This window comes from Limanda limanda, chromosome 17 (assembly GCF_963576545.1).
Source record: "Limanda limanda chromosome 17, fLimLim1.1, whole genome shotgun sequence".
Classification (NCBI taxonomy): Eukaryota; Metazoa; Chordata; class Actinopteri; order Pleuronectiformes; family Pleuronectidae; genus Limanda; species Limanda limanda.
In genome coordinates this window covers 12,525,355-12,545,816 of record NC_083652.1, presented here as the reverse complement: position 1 = coordinate 12,545,816, position 20,462 = coordinate 12,525,355, and the positions used below count along the sequence as shown (strand labels likewise).

Here is a 20,462-nt window from a genome sequence, read left to right as displayed (position 1 = left end):
ATTGTGTAAATTACATGTATAATGTGCAATCATGTTATACTATATATACATACACCAACACAAAATATTGTAGACAGCATTTCTGTATTTTACAGTTGCTTCAGTTTATATTCCTTTGCTTGTGCTACTTTAATTTAAATTTTTGCCATCCTTTGCAGAAGTTATTTGAAAAGTTCCTCATAGTGGGACAAATGAAGGCTCATCTCATGTTGGATGAATTTCAGACCTTCAGTAAATATTAAATGAAACAAACACATAGTCAGAGATTAAACAACAGTTTTATTGTTGCCAGTGTCATTGATCTAAGACCAGTCAGCGGGGGCACCACCCCAGTCTGAAGCCTGGGCAGTGGGAGCTGTGGACCAGTCCTCAGTGGCGGGCTGGTTACTCCAGTCCTCTGCAGGAAAGAAAAAAAACAAAATTTAGCATCAAGCAGAACTTTATACTTCTATTCAAAAGTATTCATGTTTACATAAGTCAAGACTTCACTTACGCTCAGCTGGGAAAGGCTCCGCAGGCTTGACAGGTGCAGCTGCTGCAGCGGCTGCTGTAGCTAGAGAGAAAAGAAAGGTTTTAATGATGCGTTCAGAGTCAGAGACCAAGATGCAGCATTAAAAAGTTTGGATCAGAGTTATTAAAAGGGATCTTACGGGCAGGGAACTGCTGGATGGGCACAGATGGCACGGCAACGCCCTCGGACCAGTCAGCGACCTCTGGCTGAGTGAACTCAGCAGCAGGGGCGCTCCATTCTCCCTGGAACTCCTCCTTTCCAACAGCCTTCTCAGCCGCGGCCTGCTCCTCCTTCTCGATCTGCAGAGATAACATGGTGTGTTACAGCAGGCGATCAGACACGTGCAACTTATACACGGCAACATCAAGCTGCTGTAAACTAAGTCTCACCTCTTCAGGGTCTCTGTAGAAGTACAGATCAGGCATGACCTCCCATGGGTGCTCCCTGGAGATGGTTCCCCTCATCCTGAGTACCTCTCTGGACAGCATCCACCACATCAGACCCACAGAGTGGTGACCCTGTGACACAATTACACTTTAGTTATGAACAACATAAGATTAAAACAACCAGTAGCTTCCATTGCATATTCACAAAGTACATAAATGTATAATTGAGATTCTGTGGCAAGACCTCCAACCATTTCCCTCCAAGTGGTGCGGAAAGGAGTGGCTAGAGGTCAAGCACGTTCATTTAGCACACATCCTACACCCAACACTGCACAGACAGGACAGTACCGGGCTCTAACGGTGTGCATCGGGGGGGGAGGAGTCACGTCAGGAGTTGGTGGTTCTCACCTTGTTGTTACAGGGGATGGAGATGTCCACGTATCTCAGTGGGGAGTCGGTGTTGCACAGGGCGATGGTGGGAATGTTGACGTAGGACGCCTCAGTCAGGGGCTGATGGTCAGCACGAGGGTCGGTCACCAGCAGGAGGCGGGGCTCTCTGAAAGCTGCCTGGATCTGATTGGTGAAGGTACCGGGGGTGAACCGACCGTGGAAGGTGGTGGCACCGGTGGCAGAGGCGAACTTCAGCACAGCTCTCTGAAGTGGGCAGAGGAAAAACAAGTTATATTCTAAATCTCAGCTGAATTACAGGTACTTTATCTTCAACAGTTTGCACTGTGGCTCAGGTCACTATCAAACTCCAGTCATGGGACCAGCCGTCCTACTGATGTTAGCGAAAACCCGGCCAGATTACTATTGCACACATCCGACGCCGTAACACCGACAGCGGTGCCAGGTTTTAAAAGTGTGCGTATACAAGTAAATGTACAGAATTTCTTCTTAAAGTGTTGAATGTTACCTGTCCGGTGTTCCTGGAGGAGATCACGCACACATCAGCTGGGTTCTCAATGGCCACAATGGCCCTGGCTGCCAGCAGAAGCTTCTCCCAGGTCTTCTTCAGGTTGATGATGTAGACACCTGGTGATAACAGAAAGGAGTCTTGATTATTCTGCAACTCAAGCACAGAGACTAACTTCACAGTGAGAGGGCTCACCGTCGCTTTTTCTCTTATAGACGTACTGGTCCATCTGGAAGTCCAAGTTGGTTCCTCCCAGGTGGGTTCCTGCCGCCAGGAACTTCAGCACATCCTCCTCCTTCATTTGAAGGACATCTAGACCTCCGGACATCGTGACCACTTTCCCTGAGTTACGAGTTTATTGGGAAGCTGGGAAAAAAGAAAAGAGTGGATTTGTCAGAAAATCTGCTTCAGATTTGTCATTAAACCTCAACATGTGGAGATATGCATGAGTGTTGAGCCAAGGAGTTATTTTAGTAGTTTAGAAAAACTTCAGAGAAGGCCCATGCATTTGGGTGCAGTCTGTCTCAGACTGCTTAAGTTGTGATTTAACTTCATAAAGCATCGAACTACAGCAGGTTCACCTCTTTTATGGGTCCCCTGGAAGATTTCCTTTGTTTTCTCAATTTGCATGTGTTGTGACTTACAGCGCACGTGTCAAAATAATGTTCTTAATTTGCACGTTTGTTTAGCTATTAGATTGTGTTTTCCTAAATTGAATTGCGTTGAGCTGTCTCGGCCTCCGTAGTATGAATGAAAGAAGCAATATTCTTCAGGACTTTTACCTCATGCCTCAAAGATCCGGTTGATTTATACATATTTAAATCAACTCAAGGGGATAAAACAAGTCATAAAGGAAGTTTAATCCTTTTCTGACGGATGATCAATTATTAAAAAGGACCCCGGCTCATTAAGAGCAACCAACATAGGCGCCCGGTAACTGAAAGGCCTGAAACGACATTGTACAGACTTCACATCATATTTCACATTTTAAAACGTGTCGGGTAGTTTTTAAAATATAGTTAAATTCCGATTACACGGTTCCCTGAGTATTTATGATCAGGCACGAGGGGGACAACAGCGGGAGGAGCGCGTGTCAGCAGCTAGCGTGTTAGCATGGAGGTTAGCATCGTCTTTTCAACGATATTTAGAGGCTTTAAAGACACAACATGGAGGATTAGTAACAACCTGCTGTGAATTAACACAACAACTCATCACTACACTGTATCGCTGTGCGGATTTCACCGGTATAATCAGTTAAATTCAACGAGTTGAAACTCACCAGGAGACAACGCCGTATGGAGATCTGACCGCACGGTGAAAAGAGGGCGCAGGGAGGAAGTTACGTCCTTTATATTGTACACTTCCAGGCGTGTGATTGGTTGGTTATCCGGAAGCGGAGATGACGTAGGGTCTACAACGTGGCCGCAGGGTGGTGCTGTCTCCCGCGCGCTTCAGTTTGAGCGCCACATTCAATTTATTTATTTAAAATAACAGATAAATCCGGTTGTTTCTTTAAATACGAAGATCTGAGAGTTTCCTCTTGAATCAGGAAACTTAGGACAAAATGTTTCCATCCAAACCTTGATCAGCTGGAAAGAAAATATGCTCTTTGGCATTTCTATACATTTGTATATACATACAAGTGGTGAAATCTGTGTTGTCTCATGTCCTTATTCTGTATTTTTTTATTTAGCTTTTTGTAATTATTTAACAGTGAAGCCCCAACATCAACAGATGGGATATAAATACTAGATCAATCTTACTAGACAACCTAAGACACAACTTATAAAAATGCACTGAAACTTGTTTTTTTTACTGGAGTTGTTTATATTTATTTATTGACATTCGTTTTGTTATTTTCTCCACAACTCACTATCAACAGAAGTGCAATTTATGAATGAAAAATGTTTAATTCCCAAAGACGAGAAGAAGAACTACACTTCCCACAATCCTCAGGTGGCGTAATGACGTCTGTGATTGGTGGAGTCCTGAAGGTGGGCGGACACACAGAGGTAACCAGAGGTCGGTTGTGTGAATCCCATATTAAGAAGAGGAGAAGATGGAAAGACCATATTAAGACCCAGCGGAGACGACTCAATGGAAAATGACCTGTGGAGCGACTTTATTTGTTCGAGATAAAGAGTTCCAGTTACAGATCCTCGTGTTGACACAATTACACAACAAGTAGAAAGTTGTGTATGATCTAAAGTGTTTCAACAGGTTTTCAGGTGGTTTGTGTGTACCACTGTGTATGTTTTTATATTTGTATTGTGTAACTGTTTTTAACCTGTCGGGTCTTTAAAGCACTTTGTGAGTTGTCTCTGTGAAAAGTATGATTACAAACAAACTTTATTTTCTTCCTGTGAACATGTGAGGACTCTTTACACCTTCACATAAACTATGTGGTTGCAGAACTCGGGGTTTGGGTGAACGTCGAGGACGTAACAAATAAGGTCAGAGAAGAGGAGCACGGCATCTGAAGGACTGACATGAGGTATTCTGGGAAAGTTGGAAGGTAAAGAACAGGACACAGTAAATAAAAAAAGTCATAGTTCATTTATAAAGTTTAGTAAACACAGATTGTATGCATTTTTCATGTCATCAATCAATAATTAACCATTTCCAGCAGATAGACACTAGAAATATTTTATTTTCTAACTTCAGCCTGACCCTCCTCCACTCCACCTTGTACTTATTCACTATTTGATGCCTGGTCACCCCCCCCCCCCACAGCTTTTCCTTGCTCCACAGTGACGAGTCTTTGGCCGTTACGTTCTGACAGCAGTATGTTTCCATCTCATCTCTTTAGATGCTGAGTCATTCAACACACTGACAGAGTCCTGTTTGTTTTAAAGATAAAATACTAAAACATGTTGTACTTTAAGGCAGATTAGAAGCACATATTCAATTGCACATTAAAATATAAGAACATAAAAATTACACTGTGTTATTAGAAAGGCTTTACCAGTCTCTCCAGGTGTTAGACTGTTCCCTGAAAGAACGGCCGAGGTTAAAGTGCATCGCAGATGTCTGAGCTGTATCATCACTGACGTCTTCTTGAAATCAACAGATACAGGAAAGTTCCACTGCGTCTCCAGAACTGAGATTAAAAACTTGTTGTGTGATTAAAAAATATAATCAGTGTCAGTTTCTCCAAAGTTACTTTGCACAGGCAGGAAGTTGGACTCCTGAACTTCAGCCGCAACCCAGTGACACACTTCATATATAAATCTCCACAGCTCTGTGGCAACGTGCACGCCGCTCATTCCGACGAGTCAGCGTCTCCACACAGTTCCTTCCTCTTCACACATTCACCGTCCTCATTCAGCGACTTGACTTGATTCTCTTCTGTCTCTTCACTCGTCCACGTTCCCCTTCAGGACTTCAGTCCGACGTGGTTCATCATCTTCTCATACACCGTCCACGCCATGGCGGCCACCATGGTTCTCCTCAGTGCCCGAGGAACTGCCCCCCTGAAGAAGCCCTGGACGCCATGTTCCTGAAAGAACGGATAAACACGGAGGTCAGACCTTGAAATGAATAACGCAGCTACGTGCTGTTCAGCTGGATGTCCAGGAGAACTAACAAACATGAGAGGAGGGACCCAGTTACCATGTAGATGCATCTCACAGCCTCGGCCGTCCTCAGCTGTGGGTTCACCTGCACCTGGGTTTTGACCACGTCGGCCGGCTGAGTGATCAGAGAGGCCAACACGCCCGCCAGGATCCCACAGCTGAAGTTCGCGAGGGGGGCCGACGGAGACGTGCTGATTTCTTGAGGGAATACAGCTTGTGTTAGAATATTCAATGTAAATGTTAAAAGTCATATTTCTCTCTGAGGCCTGACGTACCTCTTGGCAGCGAGGCCTTGGCCTGGCTGTAGAACATGACGTAGATACCGGAGAAGGGAACGTCTCTGAGGAGAGTCGCCATGAGGCCGGAGAACAGAGAGGCAGGACCCTCAGTCCGACACACACTGCGCAAAGCCCCCACCACACTGCTGTACCCGTACCTGCCACACTGAAACACACACAAAGACCATTAGAAACACACACACACACACACCGGGAGACAAACCCATAGATGTCGTAGATACTGAATCTGTTGCTCCTGCAGAAACACACTTGTTCAGAGTCTAGCTGTACACACACACTCGTTCACCAGCGCTTACTTCAAATCGTGTCTTGATGACAGTGACCGGCAGCATGAAGACCCCCGCCACCGCCCGGGCCCCGCCCCCCAGCAGCATGGCCTGCGTGGCCCCCGGGTTGCCGTCCTGGAGGAAGTGCTGCTTCAGAGAGTAGAAGGTGCTGAAGTAGATCCCCACGCCCGGGATGGTCCGGACAAAGGACTGGAAGGTCACATGCAGGAGAGAGCAGAGTGAGAACAGGGAAATCAAGAACATCATTATGAGAGAGAGAAGGAGAATATGTGTGGTTGTGAGTGACAGGATCTAACCGGTGAGATTCCTTTCCACAGTCCCAGCAGCTTCTCTGTCCGCACCACGCTCAGAAGCACCGTCACCATCCCCACCCGGCCCGACCTGGAGGAGGAACATGAAGGAACATGAAGGAGAAGGAAGGTATAAAACGGCATCTGCTTGCATGTGGAGCCCGGGTGCTGCAGCTGTGATATGAGATGTTCGTCCAGTCAATAAAGCCGGTTATAGAGGTCAGGTTATGCACTCAGTCGGTACTGATAAGTGTGTCTGTGTGTGTGTGTGTGTGTGTGTGTGTGTGTGTGTGTGTGTGAAAGTGTACGCTGACTCACCCGGGCTGCACGCCGCTCTGCAGCGTCTGCAGACGGGTCTTGATCAGGTCGAGAGGCTGGAACAGCAGCGTGGAGCAGGTCCCGCTGACCGAGCCGCACATGAAGGCTTTGAGAGCCGGGTGAGCCTGAGGAGGGAGGAGACAAGGAGAGAGGAGACATGAAGTATCCTAGACTATCATCAGCGGACGGAGGGTAGAGGTTAGAAACATGTCAGGAGGCTCCGACCTGGAGTCAGACGATTTATTATTTATAATGATTTATATCAGGTAAACAAACCAGTGCATCGTTTGTACAACTTTGTCTCAGACACTTACAATATAAAAGTGGTAATACACACAAACATACTACATACTACTGTTAAAGTAAGTGTATATTCTGATTATAAAACTCACCAGTGACAGTTCCATGCTTCTTCAGGACCAAGCTTCGTTAGATCCAACACTGCTTGTCCTCTTCTTGTCTTCTGCTGTTCACTGGTCCGTCCCACAGAGAATCTGCTCCAGACAAAGAGCACAATCTGTGTTAGGCTGCTGATAAAACACACAAACACACACACACATGCACACACACACTTAATACAGAGCACCAGACTGAAACTGTGCTTCCTATTAGCGACCACCTGACACGACACACAGCTCCTTGTTAACCAACCTCAGATCATCCTGCTCTGTACTAACAGTGATCAGGTGTTAGTCCTGTTTTTCATGTGAGTGTGAACATGGATCATGTGTGTGTGTAGTACAGGTCTTACTCATGTTGTGGGGACCTGGATCTGTTTGCACTGTTAGATAATGTTTTAAAACTTGCATGACGTAGGGTGATGGTAAAGTTAAGGTAAGGGTTAGATAAGGAAATATCGTAAAGTCAGGTTAAGGTCATGCAAGAAGAAACCTGATAGTGTTTTACAAGCTTTTAGTGTTTTATACGATCACTACAGAGCTTTGATCCCGGGTGTGTTGCACGCTGTATCCCGGGTGTGTTGCACGTTGTGTCCCGGGTCAGTTGAACTCACCTGATTGTCCCTCGTTAGCTCGGATGAGTGAAAGTCTCTAAATGCCGGATCCGGTCAGTGAAGCTGAAAGAAACAGCGGATTGGTCACTTCGCCCCTTACAACCGGCTTCTCTCTGTTTGGTAACTTCAACCATAAATACTTCAACCTGCCACTTCCGGGTTAGTGAGGACATGGCCCCGCCCATACACGGCTCTGATTGGCTGACCAATATTAGGACTACTATTCTTCACACTGTGTATTAGAACTACTTTATAAATATATGTACTATCCAGCATACTATTTTCAACAGTCTACGTTAAGTACTTTAATTTCAAGTCCTTTATAGATCTATACAGTCTGTGGCAAACACTTATACAGTGTATGGAGACTACATCTTTAAACACAGTTTATGGCAAATATTTATTTAAATGTACAGTCTGCGGGATTATGTTTTATTTACAGTACATTCGGAGTACTTGATGTTACAAATACTATGTTGATCCAACATGTACTCCACAACGTCCCAGTTAAGGTAAAACAAAGGTTTTTCGTAAAACAAAACCTCATCTACATATTACACAAAGACTCAATGAAACGTGTAAAATAAAAACAAGTCAACATTATTAAGTTCATTTCTAATTTGATATAAATCAGTAATGAAGAATAACAACCCAAACCTTACCATTTAAATCATGCTTATATATAAATGGTCTACCATCCCATCACTACTAATGAAGATGTATTGTGTGAGCAGCATCTTAATGTTGTAGCTCGAGGTGAAGAAATAAATATCACAATTATTTACACGCTGTGGTATTGTTCATTTACAGAATAACGTTTTAAATCTCCTTGAAGACATACTTATTACCAATATTGAAAATGCAACTATAGATGTCAAACAGTGAGGTAAAAGTGCTCTTGTAAATGTACTTACTGCTTTAAAGAACCAGAGGAACGAATATTTGAAACACAAATGTAGTTATATAGTAGAAGTATATAAAATACTACTTACAGCTTCTCAAATACTTCCTCTATGTCAGAGTCTTCATATCATTATGAGTTCAGAACAGAAACGAGACAACACCAGAGAGTTCTGACAAGTTTCCTCCTTGTTTACCGTTTCTTACTCTGGTGGATCCAGTTAGAACCTGATCGTGTTATACTGGTTCCATCTGGATTGGGATCCATAGCGCCCCCCACTGCTGAAGAAGCATCATAACAACAATTTGAAGTTTCATCACATCACAACTTTCTCCTCTGTATGAAATAAAGACACGGGGGGTGCACATGCAGCAGTTTAGAAAGCCTCTTTAATTGCAATAATACCAACATTTCACATGTTTTCCATTTCAGAGGAGCGGTCAGACCAACGTTACAACATAATTGAGAAGATGCAGTTTTTTGTCAAGATGTTCTTTGTGTTTAAGTGCGAAAGATGTGATCCTTTGATCCTTTGATCCGTGAACCGTTGCTCTGCAGCAACAGGTTCCTCTCACTTCCCAGCAGTGTGAGCCAAAAGCCCCCGGGGCACGAGCTGTGGGGGGGTCTCACGATCCACCGGCCAGGCAGAGTAAAGTGTACATGGACTCGAGTAACAAAGTACACGCCTACATCCCGAATCTGCCCCCCCCCCCCTCGAAAAGCTGTGCCCTGAGTATACATTGTGTGCTGCGAGTACTTTACTACCCCACCACCCAATTAAACTGAACCCTGAACATTAACGAAAACACTGATAGTGATAAACATAAAAATCAAAGCTTGTCCAGATAGAAGCCAACAACCGCGCCCAGTAGAAGTTCTGCTGCTTTTAAGGCTTTAGTGTGTGTTGGCAGAGTGTGCACGAGCACGTGCACAGTCTTTCCTTCTCCGTCACCGTTTCAATCAAGCACACAAAGTGGTTTCTGATGTCGAGGCTAAAGTGTTTTTGTTTTTTTTCTCCATGTCAGTGCAAAATTAAAGATATTTCAGCACAGTCACAATCAAATGCCTTCACTTTAACGTCAATGAGTTTCTAATTATTGCCCGAAATCAGCCTCAAAATTTCATTTTCCACATGAAATGTAAGAATCAAATTATTAAGCCCAAAGCGTAGTCTCAAGTGCTAACTGCAGCTAAATTGATAGAATACATTTCAGCATATAAACCTTCATTATAAACTGAGGCGAGAGCGCGAGCGTAATAAACATGAAGCACTTCCATTCTTAACCATTATAAAAACTTCTGCATAAAATACAACTCTATAGTTCGAGATATTACTTTGGTCCCCTTCCAGTAATCGGTCTTCATCATGTATACTTCTTTGTTTTCTCTTTCTTCAATTAGAAAAATAGATCCGTAATCAGGACTATTACAACTGGAATGTTTCCTTATAAAAATATCTCTTTTCTTTTTTTGTTTTTTCCCCAGAAAATGAAAAAGGAAGCAAAAAGAAAAAATTTGGCCCCAAAAAAAATAACTTGTGTTTGTCAGCATGTGATTGTCCGAGTTAACCGGCGTCTGTGTGTTAAGAATGCAAAGATTGTCAACGGTAAAGAGATCAGACGGTCACATGATTGTGTGTGTGCGCTCCTCCCTGTTCAGCAGGTACAGTAAGGTAAGCTCATGGGTGTTTGGGTCTGTCTATTTACGATGCAGTTCTAAAGAAGCAGAGTGGAAGGTTCATTCGGGTTTGGGTTCGGGCGTCTCGGTCTTGGGCTCGCTCTCCTCGTCGCTCTCGATGCCGGCGCGGGTCACGGTGCGGCGCACGGTGAAGGGGAGGTCGCCACGCCTGGAACGGAGAGGAGAAACAAAGTGAGTACACATCGCCTGAGATATCTTCGTGATTAATATCTATTCGTGTGTTAAGTTGGATGAAAGTCGAAGCTGTGACGTCTCGACAGGTCCCTCCTCCCACCTGAGCTTGCTCCTGAGGGTGGTGACTTCACGGTTCATGACGTCGGCCGACTCCGAGGCGTCCTCCAGCTCCCGCTGCAGTTTCCTCCGGTTGGCGTTGGCTCTCTGCGCCTCCTCCTCAGCCTCCTCTAGCTGGCGCTTCAGCTGCTTCATACGAGAGTTCAACTTGTCCACCTGACAATTGGACAGAGTAAAGAACATTTAAAGATAAAACTTTGCATTTTGAAACTTACTTAACTTACTAAATCGTCTCCCATAACTTTAGGACTCTACATATGACATCACACAACCTTTAACCAGGTTTTGCAAAGTATTGATCTACATTTCACCAATAAGAGCTGAGCGTGCTGATGAAGGAAAGACTCTGACCTGGTCCTTGTGCTGCTCGGTGTTGCGTCTCTCGTCGTCCACCTGCAGGATGACCTCCTTCAGTTTCTTCTCTGTGCGTCTCACAAGTTTGGTGGCACCCTGTCTCTCCCTGAGTCAAGAGAACATCACCGATCAGGCTGAGGTCTTTACACAGTACATCATATGGTCAGTCAGTGGTGAAGTGTTTCAGTCTCCTAATGAGAACATGAATGTCTGAGCCAGTTCCACAGCTTCACCTGCCAGCCCCTGGGTAATATGTTCATGTATTCTCTGAGTATCTCCTTGTAAGAATACAGGATCTCTTCTACTGGTGAATATCTGAGACTCACCTAGTCTCCATGTCCAGCTGCTCCTCCAGCGCTGCGATCTTGGCTTCCAGGGCGGCCATGTTGGCCTTGTACTTGGACTTGACGGTTCCCTCCAGCTCCTGCAGCTTCAGTTTCAGCTCCTTGTTCTGACGCTCCAGCTGAGAGCGAGCACCCTCCACACGCTGAGAGCTGCTGCGCTCTGCGGTCAGCTCCACGCTCATCTGGTCAGTCTGAACGAGAGGGACAGAGACGGGTCAGATTGGGCTGAACACAGGAAGGAAGAGTCACGTGGAAACCTGCAGTGATAAAGTTCACACAGGAGCCTACAGACCTGCAGCATTGCTTTCTTCAGACGGTCGTTGGTCAGCTCAGTGTTGCACTGCTCCTCCTCCAGCTCCTCCTCCAGCTGAGCGATACGAGCCTCCAGCCGTCTCCTCTCCTCTACAACCTGAGCACTGAGATGGCGGAAAGGTCGTGTGAGTACAGCACAAACACACCGATGGGTAAACAACAAATACACACGACTAACAACTTGGTTTGTCTTACTTCTTGGTGGCCTGGTTGTTGATCTCGTCCTGCAGCTCATCCCTCTCCTGCTGGGCTTGTCTTTTCACTCGCTCTGCTGAGGCCAACTCCTGCACAAGGACCACAGAGCAGTTTGTTTAGTTCTTGGCTCAAATCACTTTCACTTAAAAGCATTAACACGAGAAAAGGAGGCTGAGGAGGTGTGTGAGCCGACCTCCTGCATCTGGATCATGTCGGCCTCCATGCCCTTCAGCTTCTTCTCGGTCTCCTTGCTCTGGGCGAGGATCTCCTCCCGGGACATGCGAGTGTCCTCCAGTTCTCGGATAAGATCCTTCATCTGGGCCTGAGGAGAGAGAGAATAAAGAAATTAATTACTTAGCAGAGTCATTGCAGTCAGTATATTTGAGTTACTGAAGATATCTCAACAACCAACTCACTTGGAGTTTCTTCAGCTGCTTCAGGGCTTCGTCCCGGTTCTTGTTGGCCATGTCGATTCCTCCTTCAAGCTCCTTCATGTCCAGCTCCAGCTTCTTGCGCGAAGCCACGGCTGCAGAACGCTGCTTCCGCTCGTCCTCCAGCTCCATCTCCATCTCTCGCACCTGGAGGACGCACAACTCATCTCAGCCATGTGCTTATTTCTACACTTTGATAGTAAAGAGCCGAATGCCCACAAAGATGACAACAGCTGACAAACGTTACAGATGCTTTAGTACCTGTTTGACCAGAGATCTCTTCTTCTCCTCGCCCATCTCATCTCTTCCTGCCAGGTCCCTCTCGTACTGGGCCTTCAAGGCCTGCATGTTGACCTCCAGACGCAGCTTGGCGTCCTCCGTGGCCTGCAGCTCGTCCTCCAGCTCCTCCAGCTGAGTCCTCATCTCCTCCAGCTGCTGGTCCATGGTGCGTTTGGATTTCTCCAGTTCGTGGACCTGTAGGGAGCAGGATTAGTGATGAAGACCACATAGGCAAAAATACACACTAACACACAAACCTAATATCCCAGACTTACACTCTTGCCAACGTCATCCTTAGAAGATACCAGGTCCTCCATTTCAGCACGCAGCAGTTTGTTGTTGCGGTCCAGTTCTTCCTTTGTGTCCATCAGAGAGTCCAGCTCACGAGTTAATGCCAGCGCCCGGGTCTCCTTCTCACGGGCCTCAGCCTCAGCTCGGTCACGCTCCTCTGCGAAGCGGGCGGAGATGTTCTTCTCCTCTGCCAGCATCTAGAGACAGTCAGGGTGAAGGGCTTAAAACTCAAATCTAGAAGCTAAATAATCTCATTACTCAAAATGTCTACTAAAATCCATGGCCCTGTATGTACACTATACAGATAATCTGACCTGGTCAAACTTCTTCTGCTTCTTCTCCAGGTTGGAGACGATCTGTCGGAGGTGGTCTTGGTCCACAAGCAGGTCGTCCAGCTCCTGCTGGACACGCGTCTTGGTTTTGTCCATCTTATCGAAGGCAGCACATTTCTCCTCCAGACGCTGGCTCATCGATTCCATGTCCCTTTGCATCCTCTTCTTTCCCTCCTCAGCCGTCTCCAGACACCCTGCGTCCTGCTCCACCCGCTTCTTCATTTCAGCAAGCTGTGTGGAAAGAGGTGGTGTCACTCACAAGTTTGACACTGTGACGTAGAGGTCTGTTCATAATACATCCTGGATGAAGTAGCTTTAGTTCCTTAAATCTTCAGTAGCCACTGGTGTGAGAGGTTCTCAGCACATGCATGTTCTTACCTGGGCCTGAACAGTCAGCAGCTGCTTCTCCACGGTCTTCTTGGAGGCCTCTTCCTCCTCCAGCTGTTCTCTCAGGCTGTTCTGTTCGTCCTCTAGCTGGCGCATGCGTGTGCCATGGGACAGCTTCTGGCGGGTTTCTTCCTGGAGTATTTCCTGTTGAAAACATGGACATACAAAGCTAAATTAGAAGAAGTTCAAATGATCGAAGGTGTTTTCACACCTATGGTTCCTTTGTTCTGCTCTCGTGATCTTTTTGCAGGAGAGTCAGTTGGTTTTTAGGTCTCTGAGAACATAGCACGGTATAAACAGTGTGCAGGTCTGTGTACCTGGATGTCCTGCAGCTGAGACTCCACAGCCGAGCAGTCTTTGGTTGCTTTGATGGATTTGCCCTCCACCTCGCTCAGCATGCAGTTAACATTCTCAAACTCAGCCTGTGGAGAGAAGACAACAAATCAACCCCTGAACATCCACAACTGTTAAAACATTGATACATAGACAGACATCATTCTGTCTCAGATCTCTACCTGCACTTTGGCCAGTTTCTCAGCCGTCTCCAGCCTCTGCCGCTCGCTCTCGGAATGTTTGAGCAGCAGCTCCTGGACCTGGGACTCCGCCTTCTTCCTGCGATGCTCGGAATCTCCTTTACCCTGCATCAGCGTCTGCATCTCGATCGCCAGCTCATTCCTCTCCGACTCCATAGCCTGCTTGGCCTTCTCCATTGACACTTTGTTCTGCAGGGAAGGACAGAAACATTTAAGACTCAGAGAAAAGAAAACCATTGGGTGGACAGAGGCTCTGAAATAGATTGTAATTACCCTCTTTGCCTGCTCCAGCTGCTCATTGAGCTCATCGAAGGCCTGGCCGTGTTTCTGTCTCATCTCACCCAGCTGCTGCTCGTGGACTCGGGCCTCTTCATCCAGAGTCTTTTTAAGATGTGTGACCTCCGTTTCACGTTTGGACCTGAGAAGGCGGAGCAGAGGTTAATCTCCTTGATACCGTGGAGCACGAAAGGGAAACACCTCATTGTTGTTCCTCTCCCGTAACCGGTTGTCTACCTCAGCTCCTGCTGGGCTGCAGTGGAGTCCAGAGTGTCCTCCAGCTCGGTCTTGAGGGCCTCGAGCTCCTCTCCCAGGTCACGGCGGTGTTTCTCTGCCTTGGTGCGGGCCTGCCTTTCCAGCTCCAAATCCTCCTGGAGCTCAGAGAGCTGGGCCTCCAACTCGCGAATCTTCTTCTGGGCCAGGTTCTTCTGTGCCGCCTCCTCCTCAATCCTGAAGGGAGGAATAGGTCAGCAAAAATTGACAAAAAGAAACAGGAGCCATGGAATAAAAATCAAATTATCAACCATTATTCAAAAAAGGACAAACAATTATTACGAATAACAAAACAAGGAGCCGTGAAGTCCGCACAGACCTGGCCAGAGCAGCCTGGAGCTCCTCCTCCTTCTTGGCCAGTTGTGCACGAAGCTCAGCAATCTGGGCCTGCAGCTCGGAAATCTGGTCTTGAACCTCAGTGAAGTCACCGTCCAGCTTGCGTCGGTTCTTCTCCACTTCCTGTCGCTGCTTCTCTTCTCTGCGCAGGCGGTCTGACAGAAGCAAAGAACAATCGGTAAATTACAGGAAGGGGAAAATGTGCCACTAGGATCTATGATGGCTCATGTATATTGCACCATGTCCCCTTCATGGTTCCTTCTTACCCTCCAGGTCTGTAATCATGGCCTCGTGTTTGGTCTTGAGTTTCTGCAGACTCTTGGATTTCTCCTCCTCCTCAGCCAGATTGGTGGTGAATTCAGAGACTCTCTCCTCCATCAACTTCTTCTCCTGTGTTCACAAACAGTGGCAGAGAGGCTCAGATCGAGCACTGTAGCAGGCACCAAAACTCCTCTAGAAGTACAGATCTAATCACATTCTAATCAGTTTGATCTTCACCTTGATGAGTTTGTTGTTCTGGTCGTCTAGAATCATAACCTCATCCTCTATCTTTTTCATCTTTGACTCCAGGGTGACCTTTTCCAGTTGGAGCTTCTGTCTGGCCCCCTCCTCCTCATCCAGCTGCTGCTCCAGGTCCTGAGGGTCAAATCAAACACTTAGTACCCTAACCTATACAATGTCTGCTTATGCACCATTTCACATTTCCATTCATCAACTTACTGAGATATTCTGCTGCATCTTCTTTTTCTCTGTTGTCAGATGGGAAGCTCGCTCCTCCTCCTCCTCCACTCGGGCCTCCAGGTCATGGAGGATCTCCTCTAGCTCCTGCTTCCTGGCAGCCAGACGGGCTCTCATCTCCTCAGCCTCGGCACAGAGCTCCGTCTCAGCTTGAAGCTGCTCCTGCAGGGCCGTCTTCTCAGCACTCAGCTGCAAGCAGAGTAAAAGGGTGGATGAGTTATCAGCAGTTATCTGACACTCAAAGCAAACTCCTTTATCATCCATTGGTGAATATTATATTGAAGTCCGGGGATTTTATTCTACATTTCATGTTACCTGGTGTTGTTTCTGCTCCATCTCCACAAGCTGCTCCTCAACATACAGATGTTTTTCCTTAGCTTTAGTCAGCTCGTCATCCTTTGCCAGCATCTCCTCCTCCTGCCTGCTGACCTGCAGCAGAGGCTTCACCTGCACGTGTGGGGAATAAAGGGGCATTAGTCAAAGACAAGGAAAGAAAGGTAAAGTCTGCAGTATGTTGAGTAAGATGCTGTAGAAGTTCACCTTGGTGAAGAGCCTCCACCACTGCCAGTTCCTGAGTTTGAGATAAGCGGCACAGTTTCTTTGGATCACCTTCATTGCAGTCAGTTGCTGCTGCCTCTTGGCAAAAGCCCTGCGAAGAAAAATATCAAATCACATTTAATAACAGTTCAAGAAATGCCCTGAAATTATATATTCCTTGATTCAGCTGCGTAGTAAAAAGTGTTTTTTATGCCCTCAGCAATAAAAGCTGAAACGTGGCGATAGTCTCTTCTTACTTTCGGGCCACGAAGCCTCGGCACCAGGCCTGGAAGCTGATGATGATATCTGTGATCTTCATGTCTCTCTCCTCCTCCAGGTGAGCGAGGACACCGGCTCTGAAGAAGACTTTGCTCTGGCCGATGCGGTACAGGTTGGGATCCAGCTCCAGGCTTTTAATCTGACAGGTAAAGAAACGTGATGAGCAATCGCATCATGCAGGGATTTATGTGTTTATTATTTAGTATTATTATTCAGACTCGCAAGAATGTAGCAGCTGCATTACCATGAGCACACAGGCCTGCTTTCCATCCATGAAGCCCTTGGGGATGGAGTTTGGAGTGAGGATTTCATACCTGGGGGAAAGCAGATGTTAGGATTGAGTCTTTCTGAAGTATTGCTGGATGAAAACAATAAATTGGAATGGGACCATTAAAATGATTATTCCGTTACCTCTGTCTGAACTCCTGGAAGACGATGCGGTTGGGAAAGCCCTGTCTGCAGATACGGATTCCCTCCAGGACACCGTTACATCTGAGCTGGTCCAGAACCAGGTGAGGGTCCAGTTTACCAGCCTGTGGGAGGGGAATACATGCTGGTTGGTTTGCCTGACTCTGAAACGCCCCTGGGTTGGAAATGGCCTAATAGACGCCGGTGTTTCATACCTTCTTCTCGTGGTTGGGGATGATGCAGCGGACAAAGTTGGGGTTGGTGTTCCTCAGCGTGGCCATGAGCTTGGACAGCTGCTCCTTGTACAACTGGCCCACCGTGCGGAACATGCCCTTACGGGTCTTGAAGGCACCGGGCATCTCGGACATGCCAGACACCTTATCCAAACCCACGATGCGGTCCACTGAAAGAGGAAGACACACGGGAGAAACACAAAGAGGGAACATTATGTCAGAAGAAGTCGGTGGGGATTTAAATTAACAATAAACATATTCAACCAGGCAAATTCAAACCAAATGCATGTCACAAGGAAGAATGAATGTGACCATTGTCTCTCCAGGTTCTCTTGGCACACACACGCACCAGGAGAGGATAAAGAGTGAAACACCAAACACACACCGAGTGAATGTAGAGGGAAGCAAAGGGAGGTGAACTGTGGGAAGGTCACACACACTGTATACTAAAAAAACGCTTTGTATTTCTCAGAGTGAAAACTATGTGTGGTGCTTCACTTGAATCTGTCTGTGGTGACAAACGGTGCTGCAGTGAGCAAACAAACAACCAAACCCATGCAGTATATACCCATTGCTGCAGTACCCATGATCAACACCAGGAGGCCCCAAACAACGCTATCACACAGAGGGAGAGAGGGAGAGTTCAATGACAGAGCAACAACTATGAAGAAGATGGTTACTGAACACGGAGCTGGTTAAAGACAATGGAACAACAGAATTTACTGGCATTTCTTGGGAAAGATCATTTTAGGAGAGGAGGACATGTTGGGAATTATTATATCACTTATCCAGACATCGGGAGAAAGAGGGAAAAGAACAAAGAAATTAACAAGAAACCTCATCACCTGAGTCTGAGTGTAGAAAAGGAAAACGCTGATAAAAATAGGCTCTCTGACATTTCTGTACCTCTGAGGCCCAGTGAGAGAAAAGAAGAGTGACAGACAGACCGGGACCGTACAGAGGAAGAAATGGATGAAAACAACAAACGGGAGTTGACGAGGTAGAAAACAAAGGTCCACACACCAAAAGAGAAAAATAACTATGAAATGCAAAACAGGAACAGGAGCACATGGAGAGCTTCCTGTAGAGAAGCAGTGATTCCTGTGATACTGCGACTGAGTCAATGTGTGTCTGGACTCACCGTCTCTCCACAGCTCAGAGACAAACTTGTCAGTGGACTGGTTGAGCAGCGAGGCCACGTTGTCATTCAAGGGGTCCATGTTCTTCATCAGCCATTCTCCTGCTTTGTAGTCCACCTGAGGAGAATAGATGTTACAACGTTTGAGCACTGGACAAATGAAAGGAAGTACAACTCTGAAATGAGTGAAAACAAAAGTCCTGTACGTGTTCTACAACCGACTCTGCAAGCTTACCTTGCCGGCATAATGGATGACACTGAAGTCAGCCTCATCCTTCAGTTTCTTGGGTTTGAAGAACTTGGGGTGAGTTCCCTGCTCCTGCACGACCTTCTCCACAAAGCTCTTGTCGGTGGCCTTGGGGAACCAGCACTCCTCATCCAGCAGAGCCAGAATACCAGGGGGACTGGCCTGGAGGCAGAAGGAAAAGTGCAGATCTTAAGGCATGAAGATGTTTAAGTATAAAATTCAGTATTTAAATTAGAAATTAGAGGCTGCAATGCTTCTGGAAATAAAGAAATGAAAGCTTGAGAGGTCAAAGAAAGACTCACTGGTTTTTCAATGAGGTCAATGCAGGGCTGCAGGTCGAGGCCGAAGTCGATGAAGCTCCACTCGATGCCCTCCCTCTGGTACTCCTCCTGCTCCAGGATGAACATGGTGTGGTTGAAGAGCTGCTGCAGCTTCTCGTTGGTGTAGTTGATGCAGAGCTGCTCGAACGAGTTCAGCTGGAGGGACAAAACCAAAAAGGGTCAGATCACTGTTACAAGATTCTGCAGTTTTTACAGTTTGCCTCGATTGTTTACCTCAAAGATCTCAAAGCCGGCAATATCCAGGATGCCGATGAAAGAGGCTCCCTGTCTCTTGGTCTTGTCCAGCGCTTTGTTGAGCCTCATGACGAGCCAGCGGAACATCCTCTCATACGTGGCCTTGGCCAGAGCCTCCACAGCAAACTCTGCTTGCTCCTGGGTCTGGGCCTTCTGGACGTAGTCTCTGCCCACCTTGATCCGGGGCGACAGGATAGCTCGGGTGAAGTCTGTGACGTTCATGCCCATGAGGTGGGAAACCTTCTGAGCAGCTGTGGCAGAGGAAATGGGAAGGAAGACATTTAGCAACACAGAAATAGCAGAGCTGAAGACAGACATGCAGGACAATGAGATCTCATCCATTTAGACCAGATGTGATGTTCGCTTGATTCTCCCTTCGCAGTTTGCAGTCATGATGTGGAAAAACTCGAAAGAAAAGCAGAATGCAACAATGGAAATGTAGTTTAGTTTATTTGTTGGTGCTCTTAACCTGCAGAAAAGCTTCTAACTGCTGATCAGTCGCTATGAGACGTGTTTGAGGAGTAAGAAGAAGAAGAGAGGGATCTCAGGGAGATTTGCGGGTTTGTTTTTTTAATATAGTTGAATTTTAGGGAAACAGCAGTGATTTACAACGAAAGCCAATTATTAAGTTATCGAATGTTTAAGCTGCGAAACTCTAGTTTTTGTAATTTGTGCCTTTCTACTCAGCGCCTTCTATTAAAGGGTTAATATACAACTGCAGTAACTGTGATATTCACCTGTGTTGTCTGGCATGGAGGCCTGGTCTGTGTGTCGCTCCTTCTTGAAGGTCAAGTTGCCCATCTGCAGCACAGAGGCCACCACCTTCAGCATTCCTGCACAACAACAGAACAAACATGGGTTATCTACCGCCAGGACAAAGTTAAAAGTTGATTTAAAGTGATTTGCTTTCTTCCTCACCTATCTGCTCGTCCTCCGGGATGCTCATGATCTTCATGGCCTCGATGGTCTCCGTGAACAGATCCTTGTCCTGCTGCCCGGGAATGGTCACGTTCCCGTTGGACAGGAAACGGTAGTTGTTGTAATTTTCCAGGAGGAGTTCCTCTGAAGAGGTAAAAAGTTGTCGTGAGAGAAAGGAATGAAACTAAAATCCTTCAGAGATCCTCACTCGGTCTTCGTTCATTTAGTTGAGTAACGAGTTGTCTTACTGCGCAGTTTGTCTCCAGCTCCTGTGAGCAGGTAGTAGAAGATGTGGAAGGTCCTCTCGTCCTTGGCCTGGCGAATGGCACGGGACTTCTCCAACAGGTCTAGTGGTCAATCTGTTAAGTTTTCTAACACTTCTGTGATAAAGCTTTTTGAAACATTGTGTGTATGAACAAGAACAAAGTGAAGCAGCCGGGGACACAAGGATACAAGTTTCAATATTGGCCCCGACGATGTAACCGTTGACGTCGAAGTTGATTCTGATGAATTTTCCCTTGAAGAGAAACAAGAGCAGTGTTGGAAAAAACAAGTAGTTGAA

General features: G+C 46.4%; 3 protein-coding genes and 1 non-coding gene across 5 annotated transcripts in view; all 4 read right to left on the bottom strand.

Annotated features, from left to right (window-relative positions):
• Nucleotides 1–259: 259 nt before the first annotated feature.
• Nucleotides 260–3,140, bottom strand: rpsa (ribosomal protein SA). The gene is made up of 8 exons (XM_061090113.1): nucleotides 3,093–3,140; nucleotides 2,009–2,179; nucleotides 1,814–1,932; nucleotides 1,306–1,551; nucleotides 901–1,029; nucleotides 651–810; nucleotides 494–553; nucleotides 260–397 (listed from the first exon to the last, which is right to left on the bottom strand). Exons 2-8 carry the CDS (start codon nucleotides 2,139–2,141, stop codon nucleotides 303–305), a joined length of 942 nt encoding a protein of 313 aa, XP_060946096.1. The 5' UTR covers nucleotides 2,142–2,179; nucleotides 3,093–3,140; the 3' UTR covers nucleotides 260–302.
• On the bottom strand, nucleotides 1,628–1,768 carry LOC133023872 (small nucleolar RNA SNORA62/SNORA6 family). The gene has a single exon (XR_009683095.1). It is a non-coding gene; the product is annotated as a small nucleolar RNA SNORA62/SNORA6 family (small nucleolar RNA).
• Nucleotides 3,141–4,350: 1,210 nt separating the features above from the next.
• LOC133022554 (mitochondrial glycine transporter A-like) lies at nucleotides 4,351–8,695 on the bottom strand. The gene is made up of 9 exons (XM_061089376.1): nucleotides 8,587–8,695; nucleotides 7,595–7,657; nucleotides 6,975–7,076; nucleotides 6,583–6,707; nucleotides 6,271–6,355; nucleotides 5,984–6,163; nucleotides 5,664–5,832; nucleotides 5,426–5,586; nucleotides 4,351–5,312 (listed from the first exon to the last, which is right to left on the bottom strand). The coding sequence occupies exons 3-9, from the start codon at nucleotides 6,987–6,989 to the stop codon at nucleotides 5,190–5,192; spliced, it is 858 nt and encodes a 285-aa protein (XP_060945359.1). The 5' UTR covers nucleotides 6,990–7,076; nucleotides 7,595–7,657; nucleotides 8,587–8,695; the 3' UTR covers nucleotides 4,351–5,189.
• A 171-nt stretch (nucleotides 8,696–8,866) lies between these two features.
• Nucleotides 8,867–20,462, bottom strand: part of LOC133022552 (myosin-9-like) — a 28,280-nt gene continuing 16,684 nt past the window's right edge. For both annotated transcript variants that reach the window (XM_061089373.1, XM_061089374.1), the window contains 34 exons: nucleotides 20,354–20,417; nucleotides 20,149–20,247; nucleotides 19,901–20,044; nucleotides 19,720–19,815; nucleotides 18,962–19,233; nucleotides 18,710–18,883; nucleotides 18,396–18,569; nucleotides 18,164–18,278; nucleotides 17,005–17,192; nucleotides 16,793–16,914; nucleotides 16,626–16,695; nucleotides 16,360–16,520; nucleotides 16,106–16,214; nucleotides 15,881–16,012; nucleotides 15,548–15,754; nucleotides 15,326–15,463; nucleotides 15,094–15,217; nucleotides 14,811–14,982; nucleotides 14,456–14,668; nucleotides 14,216–14,360; nucleotides 13,925–14,131; nucleotides 13,727–13,831; nucleotides 13,401–13,553; nucleotides 13,005–13,253; nucleotides 12,675–12,887; nucleotides 12,382–12,594; nucleotides 12,106–12,267; nucleotides 11,883–12,011; nucleotides 11,690–11,778; nucleotides 11,475–11,598; nucleotides 11,165–11,373; nucleotides 10,836–10,944; nucleotides 10,468–10,640; nucleotides 8,867–10,341 (listed from right to left, as the gene is read on the bottom strand). In XM_061089373.1, coding sequence (XP_060945356.1) covers nucleotides 10,233–10,341; nucleotides 10,468–10,640; nucleotides 10,836–10,944; nucleotides 11,165–11,373; nucleotides 11,475–11,598; nucleotides 11,690–11,778; nucleotides 11,883–12,011; nucleotides 12,106–12,267; nucleotides 12,382–12,594; nucleotides 12,675–12,887; nucleotides 13,005–13,253; nucleotides 13,401–13,553; nucleotides 13,727–13,831; nucleotides 13,925–14,131; nucleotides 14,216–14,360; nucleotides 14,456–14,668; nucleotides 14,811–14,982; nucleotides 15,094–15,217; nucleotides 15,326–15,463; nucleotides 15,548–15,754; nucleotides 15,881–16,012; nucleotides 16,106–16,214; nucleotides 16,360–16,520; nucleotides 16,626–16,695; nucleotides 16,793–16,914; nucleotides 17,005–17,192; nucleotides 18,164–18,278; nucleotides 18,396–18,569; nucleotides 18,710–18,883; nucleotides 18,962–19,233; nucleotides 19,720–19,815; nucleotides 19,901–20,044; nucleotides 20,149–20,247; nucleotides 20,354–20,417 — 5,163 coding nt within the window. In that variant the 3' untranslated portion in view covers nucleotides 8,867–10,232. The remainder of the gene's footprint in view (nucleotides 10,342–10,467; nucleotides 10,641–10,835; nucleotides 10,945–11,164; nucleotides 11,374–11,474; nucleotides 11,599–11,689; nucleotides 11,779–11,882; nucleotides 12,012–12,105; nucleotides 12,268–12,381; nucleotides 12,595–12,674; nucleotides 12,888–13,004; nucleotides 13,254–13,400; nucleotides 13,554–13,726; nucleotides 13,832–13,924; nucleotides 14,132–14,215; nucleotides 14,361–14,455; nucleotides 14,669–14,810; nucleotides 14,983–15,093; nucleotides 15,218–15,325; nucleotides 15,464–15,547; nucleotides 15,755–15,880; nucleotides 16,013–16,105; nucleotides 16,215–16,359; nucleotides 16,521–16,625; nucleotides 16,696–16,792; nucleotides 16,915–17,004; nucleotides 17,193–18,163; nucleotides 18,279–18,395; nucleotides 18,570–18,709; nucleotides 18,884–18,961; nucleotides 19,234–19,719; nucleotides 19,816–19,900; nucleotides 20,045–20,148; nucleotides 20,248–20,353; nucleotides 20,418–20,462) is intronic.